Source organism: Protopterus annectens, chromosome 2.part0 (assembly GCF_019279795.1).
Source record: "Protopterus annectens isolate FY-2018-M chromosome 2.part0, PAN1.0, whole genome shotgun sequence".
NCBI classification, from domain to species: domain Eukaryota; kingdom Metazoa; phylum Chordata; order Ceratodontiformes; family Protopteridae; genus Protopterus; species Protopterus annectens.
In genome coordinates, this window is record NC_056728.1 from 913,156,497 (window position 1) to 913,174,802 (window position 18,306).

Here is an 18,306-nt window from a genome sequence, read left to right on the forward strand (position 1 = left end):
TTGTCTCCTGGGAGGACTTGTGTGAATCACTCCACTAAGAAACTGTCTGAGAAGGGGGTGTAAAAAGACAAGAGGAAGATCAGGGTTATCAGCCGAAATGGCAGAGGCATGAATTTTAATGGAGGAATAAGACAGGCCCTTGTTAATCAGATTAGTCAGGTAGTCTAGGATGATAAGACATCTTGGCTAAGAGAGGACTATTACTATGTCATTGGCACCAAATGGAAAACCTTTTATACTTAGCTGAGTAAGATTTCTTTAGTACTGGGCCTTCTGGCCTCTTTAAGGACATCTTGAACCTACTTGATTAGGGCAGGGTCAGTCCCAGATGCTGAAGAATTATCCAGACAGAGTCTGAGGTTCTGCAAGCTGGGATGCACAATCTCTTCTTTGTCCTGAGTAAGAAGTTCCACTCTTTGAGGTAACTGCCATGGATTTGCATTGGTCAGGTTGAGTAGCAGAGGATGTCAGTGTTCCCTGGGCTAGTCTGGGGCTATCAGCATTGCCCTTGGTCCCTTCCCTTCCCTTATATTTAGAAGCACCTGAGGAAGCAGAGGTAAGGCATGGAATAGATAGATGAAAAGGTGAGTCCAAGGGAAAGAAAAGGCATCTGTCTTCCTGGCTGAGTGTAGGCTGCTCCTGGAGCAGAATCTTTTCAGCTGAGCATTTTCCTTGATGGTGAAGAGGTCTATTTGGGGGACACCACATTTCTTGGCTAAGCTGAGAAAACATTTCCTGATGAAGATGCCATTTGTGGGGATCCAGCAGGTTTCTGCAGAGGTAATCCGCTAAAATGTTTTACAAACCTGGAAGGTATTGCGCCAAAAGGTGAAACCAAGGAGAGTAACCAGTCTCCCAAACCTGCATTGCCAGGCACTGCTTGTTTATGTACCACATGACTGTGGTGTTGTCTGTTTTTACTAACAGGACCTCTGGTTACCATTTTTCTCTGAATGCTGCCAGGCCTTTTTGAACTGCTATGAGCTCTTTCAAGATTGTGTATTTGTCTCTGAGCTGATTTTGCCACTTTCCTTGTGTTTGGTAGTGTCTGAAATGAGCTCCCCAGGCTGACTCCGAGGCATTTGCGGTTAAGGTTTGCTCCTGGGGGGGGGGGGGGTGAACCTGAAATGAAGGCCCTGGTTCTGAGCACAAGCTTGTGCCCACTATGCAAATTCCTCCTTGTGACAATGAATAAGTCATATCTGGGTTGAAAGGGGCTGTACATGCTGACACCACACATTTGTGAGGTACCACTGGAGCTTCCTCATGTGCAGCCTGGCCAGGAGGACTGAGGATGCAAGAGGCCATGTAGCCCAGTACTCTGAGGAATTCTCTGGCTGTAAGGCATTTTCTCTGCATGATCTTTTGGAAGTACTAAGTCAGGAAAGAGACTTTGTCTGAAGGTAAGAAGGCCTTGTGAAGGGAAGAGTCCAGACGAGACCCCAGGAAGACAATCCTGGTGGATGGTTCTGTGTTTGATTTGTGTTGATTTATAGTGAAGCCCGGGGAGGTCAAGACATTCTGGGTGAACACCAGATCTGAGTGGAGTTTTGACAGACTTGTGGCTTTGTATTGGACAATTATCCAATTTGGGGTAGATCTGCACCCCTCTGGTCCTGCAAAATGCAATTAGAGGGGCTAAGCACTTTGTGAAGACTTTGGGAGCAACAGACAAGCCAAAGGGCATTGCAGAAAATTGATAATGACTGGTACCTGCTCTGAAGTATAAAAAGCTTCTGTGTGATTCATCTATGGAAATGTGCAAGTAGGCATCTTTTAGATTCAGGGCAACTATGAAGGCATGATGAACTTTCATGGGTAAAAACTTTTGAAGAGTTAACATTTTGAAATTTGGAACCAGCAGGCACTGTTTGAGGGTAGACAGGTCTAAAATGGGGTGCCAAGATACCTCCTTTCTGAAAAGTAGGAATAGCCTGAAGTAGATGCTTATTCCTTTTTGTTCTGGAACTGGTTCCACTGAGCCCTAGGAGCACAAATTCTGAATTTGGGAAAGGGCCTCCATCCTTTGGTTTGGAGGAATGCCCGAGTGCTTTAGTGTCTCTTTGAAAGCGAACCTGTAGACATTTGCAATAATGCTTAGAACCCACCTGTCTGAAGTGATGAGAGACCAATTCTCCTTGAACAGGGGTGGTCTTCCTCCTAGTCTTGTAGGGGGAGGGAAGTGGGTAGAGCGAGAATGGGATGGATGAGTCACTGTTGCTCTCTGCTAAGGGCTTGTGGCCTAGAACTACCTTGCCTGGAAGTGTCTGAGGTCCACTGCCTGGGTATTTGTAGTTGCTGTTGTCTTTGTGTCCTTTTCCTATGGGTCTTTCTCTGCCTGTTTTTGGATTGTGATGGGAAGGACCAATGTTTTGAGGGGTAGTTCCTGCTAAATCTAGGAGGCTGAATCAGAAGGAAGTCTTAAACAGTTTGCATGGATTTAGCTTTATCTTCCATCTTTTTAAGCACAGCCTCAGCTTTGCGCCCAAAGAGGAAACTTTTATGTAAAATATTTGTCTTGACATTCTCAGGAACAGATTGTTCCTTTAGTCGTGCATGTCTTTTAATACAGAACCAGTGGCTGCAGTCCAGCTGGAAGCTTCCATAGTATCATAGTTGCACTATAAGGAATGCCTAGCAACTTGAGAGCTGGAGAGACAAAGGTCAAGTAATTCTTTGGAAAGGTTCTTGTCCTCATTGGTTGCAATTTTTTGCTTCAAATGATCCAGATTTGACATTTAATGACCCTCATGGCTAAAGTGGCAGAGGTGTAAACTTTTTGCCAAATCTATCAGGAGCCCTACTGTCTATCAGTTGGCAGAGGGGCTCCTTTGGGTCCTGGGGTCACAACATCTGGGTCAGCAGAGGGGTTTCTTAAAGAGATGCTCCTGACAGTCCACTACCATATAAAACCTGTCTGGTTTTCAAAGAGTTGTTGACTCCACGGTCAAAAAGTTTATAGCTTCAATACATCATATTTGTAAAGACTCATGGCAGTTTTTGAAAGGTATAAAAAAATAATTAGTTAGTAGGGATTTACTTATGGTTACTATTGATGTTATTGAATTGTTTCCAAGCACTCCCCATGAGAAGGGATTGGAATGTTTTTTGGAAATTCTTACTGCTGAATCTGGTTTGGACAACAACACTATTAATTTAGTGTTGGAGTTCACTGAGACTGTTCTTGGGAATAATTTCTTATACTTAAATGGAGAATACTGCCATCAAAGGAAGGGTGTTGCTATGGGTGCATCTTGTGCCCCATTATACGCCAATTGTGTATTATACCATTGGGAAAAAGAGTTTATATTAGAAACAGATTGGACAAATCATATTATTAAGTACACCAGATTTTTTAGACGACATTTGTTTGTTGTGGAAAGGGACAAGAAAAGAATTGGAAAAATGTTTTGATTACATTAATGAAACCACAGAATTTCTGAAATTTACTATGAACATGGGGGAAGATCGTTTGGATTATTTAGATGTTACATTATACAAGGACTATGAAAATAATTGTTTTCAGTCAAAAATCTTCCGGAAAAAGACGTTCTCAAACACCTAATTGCATTTTGATAGTGGTCACCCCTTCTATCAGAAAAGGGGAATAGTGAAAGGACAGTTAATTAGGGCTTCAAGAATGACAAGTAAGATGGATGAATTTCTGAATGAAGCGAAATTCATTAAGACTTTATTCCTAGAAAGGGGTTACCCTGAAGAGCTCATTGAAAACATTGTGAAGGAAGTTACTGAGAACAGGAATAAAAAATGTTTTCCCTTAATAGGGATTGGCATTAGTAATTTGGAAAATAGTTGTCCAAAAACTATTCCTAAGGAAGGGGCTTTTGTGCATACTTTTTCGGGGACTTCAGCAGAAGTAGAAAGGATTATTACTAAATATTGGCATGTATTAAAGGTGAATGAGGAAACATCTGAGTTTTTACCTATTCAGCCACATTTTACTAGGAGGAGGGATATGAACCTCAAAGAGCACATGGAGAGAGGAGTAAGAAAATTGATTGGACAAACCAGGAAGATTAAAGGTACTTACAAGTGTGGGGCATGCCATCACTGTCCTTATATGGTCAATCAAGGTTCCTTGTATATTCCGTCTAGGAAATTCAATATTCAATCCTCACAGTATTTTAATTGCAAGTCCAAAGGGGTTGTACACTTGGGCATGTGTACAATATGCTCAAGTTTTTATATAGGGAAAACAGAAAGGTATTTAAACAGAAGGGTTTATGAACACATGTATGAAGTTAGTAAAGGGAAAGAAACTAATGCCTTTTACAAACAGTCTCAAAATTGCAAAAATATGGTTCTAAATTTTTTGTTTTGGAGCAGGTTAGCATAGACCCCCGGGGTGGTAGCTGGGAATCTAAGCTGGAGTACAGAGAGCTGCTTTGGCAACTCAAACTAGATGCGGGGAGAGCACCGGGTTTAAATGATAACATTAATATTAGCAGCATTTTAAAACTTAGAGCTGCTAGATTATGAGGGATTGTAATTATGTAAAACCATTAGGACTGTAAACTCTTTTCCTGCTTTATGAACTACACCTTGCACTTACAGATAGAATTCTTGTAGGATTTTTTGTATTATTTTATTTTATGTTATGTTGTTCATTATTTATTTCAGTGGACCAGGTCTTGTTTTACAACATGGTTAGAAGCTTTTTTCAAAGAATTGTACTTCTAAAGAATTGTTTTAACATTTGTTTTTAAAGATTTTTAAAATAATTGATGATTTTTTGGGTGGGGTAGTCACATGATGTAATTTAAGCTATTCAAGCTATATAAGGGGACTGATTTTATTGTACAGAGTCCTGAGGAAGCCTGGTATTTCTACTAGGTGAAAGCGCTTAACTCTACTGTGTCATGTATTGGTTTGCATTGGATTTATTAAAGAAGCTTTTTTTCATTACTAGTTGAGTTTTGGTTGTTGGAACCTTCCTAGGCCGAGTGGTTTTCGATTTGCTGCTTGTTTCAATTTTGTTTGTTCCATGTTTTGTTGGGAATCAATGCTGATGGTTCAACTCCAAGACTCAGATCAAACAGGGTCAGATCCAACTTCGTCAGAGAACTCACCGTTGTTGATAAAGTATGGAGTCTGGGCTCTGATGCAGATCTGCCCTCTGAAAGGGTCAGATCCAAGGTTTCTGTGCCAAGAGGTCATATTGGAGAAGAAGTCATTAAAGAGTGGGGGGAATAACTAGTTCCTTTAGATCCAACAGTGGCTGGAGCCAGGAGGACTCCCAAATGGACTTGGGTCTGAAGTAATCATCCCATCATCCTATCCATGTTAACTTCAGTGATTTAGTGTTTTAGTTTTAGTCGACCTAAATGACCTAAGAAAAAAGTGGAGGAAGGTGGTCTGGAGTGATGACTGGAGCCCAGGGCAGATAGGATCCACAGAGAATCCAGAATGTATATGGAACCAATGACTATCGGGTCTGAAAACACCTTTAGATCTGAAGATCTAGTAATCTTAGGCACCACACCAATGAAGGTGTTGAATCTGGAGATCGTTTCTTAGCGGATTTTGACTTTTCTTTTTGCCTTAATCCCTTTGCTTGTCTTCACATCTATCAGACCCCTTTTTTGAAGAAGATGGGGAAGGGGAAGGAGCAGCAGCAGACTTTCCTCATCCAGAAGGGTTTTTCTCTTGTGGAAAACTGAAGAAGCTTCTTGAGGATAAGTTTCTTTCATCTCTAATTTATGGCCCATTGCCCAAATGCCTCACAGATGGAGCAGGAAATGTCCATGTGCAAAGGTTCTAAGCAGTATATACACTTGTGTGGTTTAAATTTGGTAGTTAGTGACAACAATTTATACCCTTTTTGAATCTCGGAGGCTTTTCTACCATTTTCATGGACAAGCAAAAAGGTTAGAAACACTGATAAAACAAATTTAATTTCCACTTAAGCTAGAAATTACCCTAAAGAAGGAAAGCTGTGTTTTTTTTTTTTAACACGAAACCCCAACTCAGGAGTGAGACAGAAGAGATGAATAAAGATCAAAAATATAGGACAATAAGCAGAAAGTGGTATTAGAAAGGGGGAGAAATACAAAAATTAACCAAAAAATTAGCCCCAACAGGAAGATACTTATCTTTCTGAAGAAATTTGATAAAACATTCCTGAGCACTAAGATCTTTCAAACACTTATGGAGTTAAACGAGATCTAAGGTAGCTTGCTCTCTACACAGGGATTATGGGTAGGTGATGGAGCCTAAGCACTGCATCCAAAAGTTAGAAGTTGCAGAAGTCAGATCAGAGACCCATATGTTGAGAAATGGATGGAAAAGACACCATCAGATCATAACAATCATACAATATGCTAATGATTCAACATTTGCTCATTCCCAACGCATTATCCAAACTATAAACAATCATCCAAGGCTCTATCTCCAATACTGAGAACTGTCTAGAATGATTACTACTCCATCTGAATCTAGAAAAAATACAGAATTAACCACATTTACCTCCAGAGGCTTTGCATTAACTAGCATTAAATTAACAATAAATGCATTTGTTTTAGAGAAAATAACTAACCTTCCACTACAATCACATCATCAAGACCCTCTGTTGCCAACCAGCTAGCAAGTACAACTGCATTGCTTTTGTTCTCATTTCTTCCATGTGTATTTTCCCCCTGACTGTTTACATAGCAGTTAAGTATACTTTGTATGTAGTATTTGTACTGTTTGGGTGTTTTCTTTCTCCTGATGGTACTTTATTGTATACATTTGATGCAGCTGTATAATGCTCACATTGTGCTGCATAGTTATTCTCCAACTGGTTCTTTTCTTAATCATATAGTATAACTTTCATCATATTGTCACATGCTCCGTAAACTGAAGCCATGACTGAAAAGCGTCAGACAACCAGACAACCTACCCACTCACAAAATAGGAAATAAAAGCTAAATATAGTCTCATCTACCACCACCAGACTAGAACAAGTTACACATACCAGTTTACTGGGTGTCATCATAGGATGAAACATTTAAATTTGACCAACACATAAATGCTGTTGTCCAAACAAAACAACACAAATCAAAGCTGCTTCACAAAGCAAGGCCATATCTCACTGGCCACAGAATGAAAGTAACTGCAATGTCCCTCTGCTGCCTGATGTGTGCATCTACAATTTTCACTAAGCTTCAAACTACACTAATGAACAAACTTGAGCACTAAAATAAATTTCCATCCATCCTCCCAAAATTAATCCAACACTGTGTTCTCCTGCATAAGCTGAACTGGCTAGAATAATCACACCAAATATAAGCAACTCATAATGGCACATAAAACATGACATCATCCCTGAAACATCCCAGCCATCAGTAATGTAATAAAATGGTATAAACCCAAATGGGCAGCACAGTGGCACATTGAATAGCATTGGCAACTCACAGCAGAAGGTTCCCCAGTTTGATTCGCTGCTGGGTTGCCTTCTGTGCAGAGTCTGCATGTCCTCCCTGTGTTTGTGTGTGTTTCTTCTGGGTGCTCCAGTTTACTCCCACATTCCAAACACATGCAGTAGTTAGATTGGACACACTAAACTGATCATAGGTGTGAGTGTGGTGCAGAAGAACTAGCGTGGAAGGCTAGCCACCTGGCAGTGTAAACCTGACTGTAGATGATTATCATTGTTGAAGTGACACCCGACCCCCTGTCCAAAAATGGGAAAAAGGGGTTATGGATGGATAAAAGTTATAAATCCAAAATGAATATTTGATCAAAGGATCAACATCTAATAGAATCCTAAAAATATAACTCCTGAAATGAGAAGTCATACTCCATAAGCATTGACAAGGTATGGAACCACAAACCCCAACATCAAACAACCTCCCATGTTTTTAAATCCAACCTCATAATATATTTAAACCAGACTAGTATCTCCAGCTGTTCAAAATCACCAGTATAGACATACATGAATAGTCCAGACTTACTCCTTTCATTTACACCACCATTCCTCCTCAACAGGCTTTTTATTGCACTCTACCCATGAGAAATACATTTATTATTCCTCTACTATCAATTCACACATCAGCATGAATACAGATGCATATTATATTAATTTAACTCCCACAGCTTTGCTGCTCTCTTCTGCTTAGAAATGTTGCTATATTTAAATTGATAATTTCCAGTAAAGTTTTGCAATATGCACCAGTGTCACTTCTTGGAAGTTACTATTTATTTTCATTTGCTAAATTGGATAATCCAACTGAGATGCAGCATGTTTTCAGCAGAGGTCCACAGAGGAAAGCTCTAAAGTGCATTATGAGCAATAATAATTAAGTATAAAATAAGTACAGTAATAGCCGTAAAATGAAATGTTTTCCATTGCATTAAGCACAGCCAAATAAAAAAAATGATGGAAGATTAAATTTTTATTGTGTATGTAGTGAAATCATGATAATACAGACCAATAATTACATGACATATCATTATCTTAACATTGTTACATACAGCTGTATTACATTACTGAGGGCAGGCACTGTATAACATGTTAATACTGAATACGGGGGTGGGGGCTGAAAGAGAGACACACTTGTAGGGTATAAGAAATAGGAAGAGAGTGAATATGAAGGGATATGTGCATTTAAACTACAGGCAGTGGTGTAAATGAAAACAGGAAGTCTTGAGTATTCTTATACTGAATTTAAGGAGGCACAAGACTTGGATACTTGTAATAAGTTTTTTATGACCTCAAGTTTCTTGGTGGGATATATTTGGTAATAAGAACAGCAGTTTTTTTGGGTATGTGGTTCACAGTGCAATCAGTTGATTAAGGGCTAGGATATTTTACCTATAGCCATTTGATCTTACACAAAGCCTTGCAATGCTATCATCTTCTAAGTAGGTTTGGGAATTTAATTTCAGTTTGTTACAGCTTACATAGTTGGGCTTTAGTAATACTGGTAAGGAAAGAGGATGAGTAGATAAGACTTGATAAAAGCAGTGATGAGGCAGTGTTTAACTGGCTAGTTCCATTAGGATGGTTTTAGACATGTACAGTGTCTCAAGTTTTTTGTTAGATTTGATGCAATAGTCTGTGTGTTTGCTAAAATGTAGCCTATGGTCTATGTTGACTGTGTTGCTCTCTGTGTGTGTGTGTGTGTGTGTGTGTGTGTGTGTGTGTGTGTGTGTGTGTGTGGCAACCCACGTGAGTGTGGAGATATTTCACAGATTTGAGTGGTTAGTTTAGCTGCAGTGCTGGCTTCAAATATTGTTTGTTCACTTTTTTTTTCATGTCTGTTTAGTAAGAGTTTTGAACTTATTAATCACTGTTCTAGTTAGATGACTGCTTGCTAGGTATTAAGCTGTAGTCAGGTAGGTGGAAAGGAGTATAGCCATCAGCATACAGTTATCCTCATTTACAAAGATGTTAAATAGGGTAGGGCTTAGCACTGTGCCTTGGGGACACCTATTGTATTAGGTGTGAACTCAGAATAAGCTTGGCTACATTTAACAGCTTGTCATCTGTTTTTGATCCATTTTGGCTCATCTGTGGAGCAGGAGGAGATGGAAAATTGGGTCAAAGACTTTGGATAGGTGCACAAAAATGGAGGAATTGAGAAGGCTCTATTTTTATATCTGGTTGGTAGAATTTAGGAATGTATGCAGTTTCAGTGCTGTGACCTGGCTGCAAGACATGCTGAGCGCATGAAGTCAGATTGTTAGTAGTGAGATGGTAGAGGAATTGTTTCTGTGTGTACTTCTGAAATATATTTGAGACAGGAGATAAGACAGCGAAAGGTCAGCACTTGGAGAAATTACTGCATGTTCCCTTGTCGTGTATTAGAATTGTGCAGGACTTTTTCCCAAAGGATACAATAACCCATAAGTGAGTGTAGGTATATCAGGATTTACCTACTGTTAATCTGGTTTGATCATGAGAGCAAAGCCTGTGTGATTAAACAAAGCCAAGCATGGGTAAATCCTGATATATCCACCCACGAGTAGGTACTTGCTATTATACAATATTATTAAAGAAATAAATTGCTCACCTTTTTTAAATAATATCTTTGTATAGTGGCACCATAGTGTTCCTCCATGTTGTTTCCCATTCTTCCACAGTTTCTGATGTACTTCGCTTGCATGCGGGAGTTATGTTCCTATTGGTGCTGCTATATTGCATTATGGACCAACCTGCAAAATGCCTTCCTGGTCTTTGGGGGGGGTGATACGCCTACTGATTTATTATTTAAAGTGTTCAACCCCACTGGCTTGCAAGAAAACAATCCTTTTTTTATTTGGAAAAAGAGTAAAACTATGATGCAAAATTCTAGAGATTCTGCAAATATGCAGAGAGTTGAGAGTTATGAGATTCTGATGAGATTTAAGGCAGGACTGTGCAAAACTGAAGGAAAGTCAGGTATATTTGTATTTACTTTTGAGAATGTACCAGATTTTTCTTCTGTTTTGCACTTACACTGCATAGCATACTGCAATAGGAAAGTCTGGCTGCTGAGTGTTACTTTAGCGGCCAGACTTTTTACTACTGATGTATGCTCAATTTACAGTGGGCACACTCGTTGGGCTATCCAATCAGTGTGCTCATTTTTCAACAACAATGACCTGACATTGTATAATGCACTTTATACCTTTGTATTACACTATTGGTTATTTATTTATTTAGCACTTGTTTACAGGGAAAGTCTGACTGGGTGATAATCCATTTTCAAGAGTGGACTGGAGAGAAAAATGACATCATACTACATAAATACAAACACTACAATGCGATTAAGAAAAACATGGGATTCATCAATTTTACAAACACAAAAACAGAGAAACAGTATACAATAATATGATTTTTTTTTCATGAGCACAATAAGTTTGATTCCATTAAAGGGGAAAAAATAGAAAGAGAAAAAAATTAGAATAAGTATATTTACATACAGTGCTGAAGACTGAAAACATATGAAGAAAGTGAGGGAATATAAACTTATAAATATGTGCATTCTTAAGTTAGCAGATAAATGACACTTACATTGTGTTTGTATATGTAAGCAGGAGATTGTGAAAATATAGCAAGTGTGACAGATTCTGGGTAATAGAAGAGATGGCAAGATAAAAATAAGGAAGGATAGTTGGAGGAAGGAAAAGAGAAAAGACAGCTGGAAAAAGTGGGTGAGATAAAAGACGAAAGTGGTTAGAAGGTGGAAATGGACTGGTGAGGAGCAAAAGCAAAGACAGCAATTAGGAATGTTTTTAAAAAGTCTTGAATATGTGAAGGTTGGGTGATGATCAGATTGTTACTAGAAGTGAATTCCCAGATTTTGCAACAGAGTATGAGCAGTTCCCAGATGATTTTTTTTTTTTTTGGCTTGTGAATTATAGCCTGCATTACCAGGCTATAATTCATACAACACCTCTCGGCCACCTAACCTGGACCAAAACACTAAAGGCGGAGGCTTGTCCATATTCATTAAGGATATCCACACCTCCAGGCTAGCTGCTCAGCATAATGCATCCGAGATTATCCAAGTGCAACTAACTTTGGGCAAAACCACAATCCAAATTGTAGCTTGCTACAGATCTCCCACCATGCCCCAGGATTCCCACTCCTCATTTCTTGATACATTGGAAAATATTAGGGTACAACCTAACACCCTAATTATTGGGTGATTTCAACGACCCCACCATTAACTGGAAAAACTACTCATGTACCATCTCTTTTGCTCAACATTTTCTGGAATTCATAAATTCCAACGCCTTGAAACAACTTATCCACACCACCGACTGGGGCAGCAATATCACAGACCTAGTCATTACCAACATGGGCGACCGGTGTTCCACCAATGAGGTCAATTCCTCGTTGGTCAGATCTGACCACAAGCTTATCACCCTAGACATCCATATCCTGCCCCCACTCCCCATTAGGGAAACCACCGTAAAAAATTTCTCCAAAGCCAACTTCACGCTTCTTAAAACAGAAGTGGCAAACTTCACGACACCCATGCAGACGGACAGTAGAGGTATGACTGCTGAATCCTACACAAATGCACTTTATATGCACTTACACGAGTGTATGGATTGTGCTATCCCTAACAGAACCAAGATGCTATCATCCAAAAAAAGGAAGCCAATCTGGTGGTCCCCGGCCATAAACAATCTCTACAACAGAAGAAAGAAACTGTTGCAAAAAAGAGTAAAATCCCACGATTGGAGGAACTCCCTGGTCAGCCTCAGTAAGAATCTGAGACCCCTCATAAACTCCTCCAAAGCTAGTTACAAAAACAAAATTGCCACTGATTCTAAAGACAACCACAAACCATTCTACAGCTATGTCAAGACTTTCAATGGCAACACTCAGATCTGCTCTGAGTTACAGCACAATGGCACTAAATACACAGAGCCAACTAATATTGCCAACATCATTGCAAATAGGTTCACTGCTAACTTTACCCCCTCTCACCCCCTATGACCCTCTATAAAGGAAGAATGCAAAGTTCCTGTAATCATGGCTGCACAGGTAAAAACCACACTCTCCAAAGCCAAGAACACAGCATCCATGGGACCTGACAACATCCCAGTTTGTGTTCTACATGAACTACAGAATGAACTGGCACCCCACCTAAGCACCATGTTCAATCATAGCCTCACCTCAGGCTTTATGCCCATTGAATGGTGCACAGCGACAGTTATCCCACTCCACAAAGGGGGAGCCACCACGGACCCTAGGAACTACCACCCCCTTAGCCTAACAAGCCTGGCCTGCAAGGCCATGGAACGTATCATCATGGAACTGATAAACAAAGACATTGGTAATCTCCAAACTCTGGACCCCTCCCAGTTCGGGTTTGTAAAAGACAGATCATGTCTCCTAAACCTGATCAACTTCGTTGAAGCAGTCACCAAAGCCGTAGATGAGGGTAAGGTGATTCACACAGCCTATCTAGATCTTGCCAAGGCTTTTAACACTATTCTCCACTCTGGAATTATAGATAAACCCACTAAACTAGGTATAAATCCCTATGTTATAAGATGGGTTGCCAACTGGCTCACTGACAGAACCCATACTGTGAAAGTAGCAGACTCCAAATCCGACTTCAGACCAGTGACAAGTGGAGTACCACAGGGTTCAGTCCTGGGTCCTCTCCTGTTTGATATCTACTTTTCTGAAGTACAGGCTAACACAGAAGGTCTTTGGCTAATGAAGTTCACAGATGACTGCAAACTAGGAGCCATAATCAAAACTCCTAAAAATGTGGACATCCTACAAAAGGGCCTCACTGAGACAGATACCTGGTGTCAAAGTCATGGCCTCAAGCTCAATGCCAAAAAGTGCACTATCATCTCCTTTGGTAAAATCTCTATACCCATAAGCTACCACATAGGTGGCAGTCTACTTAATACTGAAAGTGTGATAAGAGACCTTGGGCCACAGGTGGACAGTAGTGTCTCCTTTGATAATCACATCACCACAGTAGTCAGGAAATCCTTCTATGTGGCACACCTCATCACAAAAGGTTTCTTATCCAGGAAAAAAGAGGTCATTGTTCCCCTCTACTCGTCGCTCATTAGACCCATTACAGAGTACAATTCCCCTTTTGGTATGTACCTCACAAAACATCTACAACAACTGGAAAGGCAGCAGAAATACCTCACAAGGAGGATTACCAGCCTTAAACAGATGCCCTTCGCAGACTGTCTCAAAAAACTCCAGCTTTACTCCGTCGCATATTGCCTACTCAGTGGCGATCTCTACCTAACATACAAAGCTATGTCAAACCCAGAGCTAATGGACAAGCCTCACTTAAAGAAATCCCAATCCCTCTGTGCTATATGCTCTAGGGACCTAATCCTTGTCACCACAATAAACAGAACATTCTGGAGGGATAGATTCCAGTCCCAGAGACTTCCCATACTCTAGAACAAACTTCCTATCTATATCAAACAAAGCTCCACATTAGCACTCCAAGAAAAATCTTGATGATTGGATGGGAAATAGGAAATTCACCCCGGGGATCACCTCTGTGGCTCTGCTCAACAAGGGCACAGGAAAATAATTTTCTTGGGTGGCAAAAGCCAGTGTACCTTTCTGGCTAGGCTTATATAGGCCCTAAGGCCAACAGCCTAGTACCTACCTATGAATGTTAAGGGGTTTTGTTTATAATTTGATCTTAAGGGACAATATGGGATTACATTTAGGACAGCAGTACTGAAAGCTGGACAGGAAGGACGATTGTGCATTATTTTATGAGCTATGACTAACTCAGTGTTTTGTAAGATGGTGAGGTAATTAACTAGTTTAGTTTTTGCAGCACAGCACAGTGAAGGTTCTAGTTATGCTGGTTCAATGCAAAAGGTACAATCTTGTTGCAACATAACTCTAGTTTAGTTTTTACAGAGATTTGAATGGTTGTAAAGATGGGTGCCCCATACAAAAGTCATGGTAGCTAGGGTTGCTTTAGTAGTAGTTGTAAGGAAGTATTTAGTTTTGTAAAGCATTCCTAACTTTTGCAGATTTTTTAAATAGTATTTACAATATGCAAGTTAAATTACAGGATGTCATCTATGGCCATGAGCAGTTTGCTATGGCAAACTATTTTTTGCCTGTGTTTTTAGGGAGGTGAAGTTAGATTTGTCTTGGCTATGTGAGTTAGGGAAAAACAGAAGCAGCTTAGTTTTTTTTTTTTTTTTTAAGGGTTGAGCATATGTTGGAGCCAGTTTTCAATGGAGTTAAAAAGCTCCTTACATTATTTCTTGAAGATGATTTGGGCTATTGAAGCATACAAGTGCAGAATTATCTGTGTATTGTATGAAAGAGGAATTTTGCGATGAAGTGCAAAGTACATTGGTGAACATAACAAAAGGGGACTAATACAGCCTTGTGGTATACCTATGGTAAATGGTAGAAAATAGGATAGGATAGGTGCAAAGCCATTTAACAGGCTGTCGTTTCCCAGACAAGTAGTTATTTAGACAACTGAGACAAGTGAGAGAGGCCAAGGGAAGATATTTGATGTAATCCAGTTTATTCCATTTCAATAAATTTCATTACCTACAGTTTTGTATGATAGTAAACATTAAATCCATTTCAATGAATTTCATTATTTAATGCACATTTTCTATTTCTTGGAATTTTTCTTCCAGGGCCTTTGCCAAAAATGGGCAATGTAACCCAGTCGGACTTTCCCAGTAAACAAAACCAAATACATATATAGCACATGATTTGTAAGTAGTGACACTAGATATGTCTAAGAAATTGATCTCAGTGATTAATCCAAATTGTAATAAACCATGGATTAATAACTAGTGAAGCGTAAACAATAAGAAAAGGAAATCAATCAACCCCCAGTGGATTTAAATAAGGGTAAGGCAATCGTCATGTTTTTAAGTTGGCAAAGAGTGGAGACCATTTTAAAAAAATCTTCTCAGAGAGACGTACACCATTGCCAGCTACTGCAAAGCATAAGGAAAAAGATGGGATCACTTCAATGATCTTTAGACTTAAGAGTGGTATAGCAATTTAGTCTCTGAATGTTAAAACAAGAGACATCACCACTTTCTGATTTATTTAGCAGAAAGCTTTGGGAAACAGACTGAGCTTAGCTTATTAATTAAGTTTAGTTATTAATTTAAAATTGGATTTCAAATATCTTTTTTTGCATGGGATTGCAAATCTTATACAGGTATTTTCAATTTTAGGTCAGTTCCTTGGTTGGAAACCATAAGATATCTTCACAGTATTAGCAAGAGTGACTCTACAAAGCTTCCATGGTGTCTGCCAAAATCAGTCAGAAGAGCTTGATCAGGTTTTCACTCGAGCTATTATGCTTTCAGGTTAAGTTAAAAATTAAAATAACACATTTTTGGTTGTTTAATATACACTCCTAGAGACTATAAAATGCTTTAAAAATCATAACAGCTGATTCAGGAAATTTAAGGATTTATAACTTACTCATTTTTATGTTGGTGGAATGCTTTCAACATCACAACTAGTTTAACATACTAAACAAATTACACCCTTTCGCCATAGTGTAAAATTAGACAACAAACCAAAGAAAATTGGGCTGTTTAAAATACTTGCTTACCTTTGCATAGCCTAGCATAACCATTCGTACTAGGATGACATTTATATGAACACCCAAAGACTCATCATGATAAATTTCATTAACCTAAGATAAGAATTTATAAAAAGGCCAAGATTAGAAACAGTCATTTGAACTGGAAATACAAGCCTTTACATTCCTACAAAGAATGAGGTGAAGCACATAAGCAAAACAAGTGCTTTCAGAAAAAGGTCACTGCGCAACTTTGGTAAAGTAAAACTATTTTCCATTTCTTAAGTACATTTTATTTCGTTATCACATTCCAAACCATAGGTTCAAAAAAGGCAAATATATTATCAAAAGGCATAGCAAATTCCTGCAATTAAAAATATATTTTTAGGGGCAAAGTTTTTTATGAGCATCACCGTGTATTCATAATTTACAAGTTTTTATAGCTATGTATACCTTCCAGAAAAAACTTAACACACAAAAAATAAGTACAGTTTAGTCTACGTTTTAGAAGAAATGTATATACATACATTTATATGTATACACACACACACACACACATATGTATATATGTATATATATATATATATATATATATATATATATATATATATATATATATATATATGCCATAATGTCGATTTAAAACACCAACAAAATAAGTTTGGTCATTCACAATAGCAAATATAAAACCTGAAAACAAGAATATTGAGAGAGGCAAACAATTTCCTTTCCCAACATTAACACTAAACAATCCCTGTAACACTACCCTTAAATTTGTCTGAATTGTGGTAGTGCTACAGGGAGGTTTTAATATTGTTAAGGGTTAGGGTTGGGAGAAGGGGCAGCATTAGGGTAGCACCCATTACTAAAGATGGCATGGGGCCATTTTGCTTAATTAAGATTAGGGCAAAGTTGCTCTCTTTGAAGGACCAGAATGATATGTCTGCATATGTTACTGCTGTAGTTGATGCAAAGTTTTTTTTTTTGAGCATAGCTCCCTTCTTACATAAAACAAACACAAAGATGAAAGATACTAGGCCTAGCTCACTTCAAACGCATAATTGACTTAGATAATATGACCTTTTGTTTCCAATCTACACAAAAGTAAACTATCATTCACTGAACTATTCATCAAGATCTCAGTATCTGGATTGCAAGATAACAGAAACTAAAAACTACCAAATTCTTAAACACTTGTAAGTAGCTTCAAAGAAGCCAACAACTCTAAACCCTAAAGCTTCCAACAAGATTCCAGTTAAGTATTTAATTCAAAGGTTTTTGTTTTGTGTCAGACACAAATTATCTAGGATGCGCATTTCACGTTTTTGTTTCATTGGTTAATTTGTTTTTTGAGTGATACACACAGAATTTCTGTCTTTGTCTTTTATGGACATCCACGATAACACTCAAGGCCTGCAAAACACAATAAGCACTGTTGGCAACTCCCTGCTGCTTATTTTTCCCAACCTCCTTCCCATTCCTTGATCCGCTTTTTAAATTTGGTGATTTTAAGCTCCCCCCCTTACTTTAAGTTGAGCTTAATAAGCTCCTCCCTTTCTACTTGTGTTGTCACTTATTCAATATTTTTCAATACTACCCAGAAATCAGAATGTTGTTCAGGTAGTCCGGAAAGCACTATACAAACTCCGGTATTTTGTTTATCTACACAAACAGAATGCGAGAGTTTGTTAAAAAAAAAAGGCAGCCGTGGAAGAACACTTTTCAATTGAAACACATCGCTTTAGCGAAGCATTTAAAACTTGAACTTGTTAAAACAAAGGAGAAAAGGCAACAGAAGGCATTCCACCTTGAGATGATGTAAGCATGTTCATCATAACATGGGTGGGAGAGTGGGTGGGGTGGGGTGGGCTGGAAAATAGGCCAAGAGAGGCAGGGCGGGAGGAAACATAAGGGGGTGTGGCTTTGGTCCAGTTTTCACCACATAGAAAGGTGGCAACCTTACTTTTTACACTGCTGTTTATATTTTGATTTATTGGCCTTTCTTCACTTCAAAAAAAGTGAATTTTGCCTCTCATTGTCTGTTCTACTGATTTACTTGCTCTGAATTCATTATGTAGTTAGCTGTTTGATAAGAGAACAGTGGATATTCCCTCTAGTGGCAGTGGGTGGTAGCCTGATCTAACAGGTTGGGGAAATGCACTGGAGAATCCTGCATGTAGTTGTTTTACTGTCTGGTGGGCTTATTTATCATCTTACCTTGTTTTTAGTGCCTTCATAAATTCTGCAAAATGGAGTGGCTCCTGGCTCATTTCTACAAAGTGAAACA

General features: G+C 38.9%; 1 protein-coding gene across 2 annotated transcripts in view; it reads right to left on the reverse strand.

Annotated features, from left to right (window-relative positions):
- The window catches only part of ADAMTS3 (ADAM metallopeptidase with thrombospondin type 1 motif 3), a 3,677,303-nt gene that overhangs the window by 3,258,365 nt on the left and 400,632 nt on the right, over nt 1-18,306 (reverse strand). For both annotated transcript variants that reach the window (XM_044061162.1, XM_044061161.1), the window contains exon 3: nt 16,050-16,133. In XM_044061162.1, the coding sequence (XP_043917097.1) occupies nt 16,050-16,133 (84 nt within the window). The remainder of the gene's footprint in view (nt 1-16,049; nt 16,134-18,306) is intronic.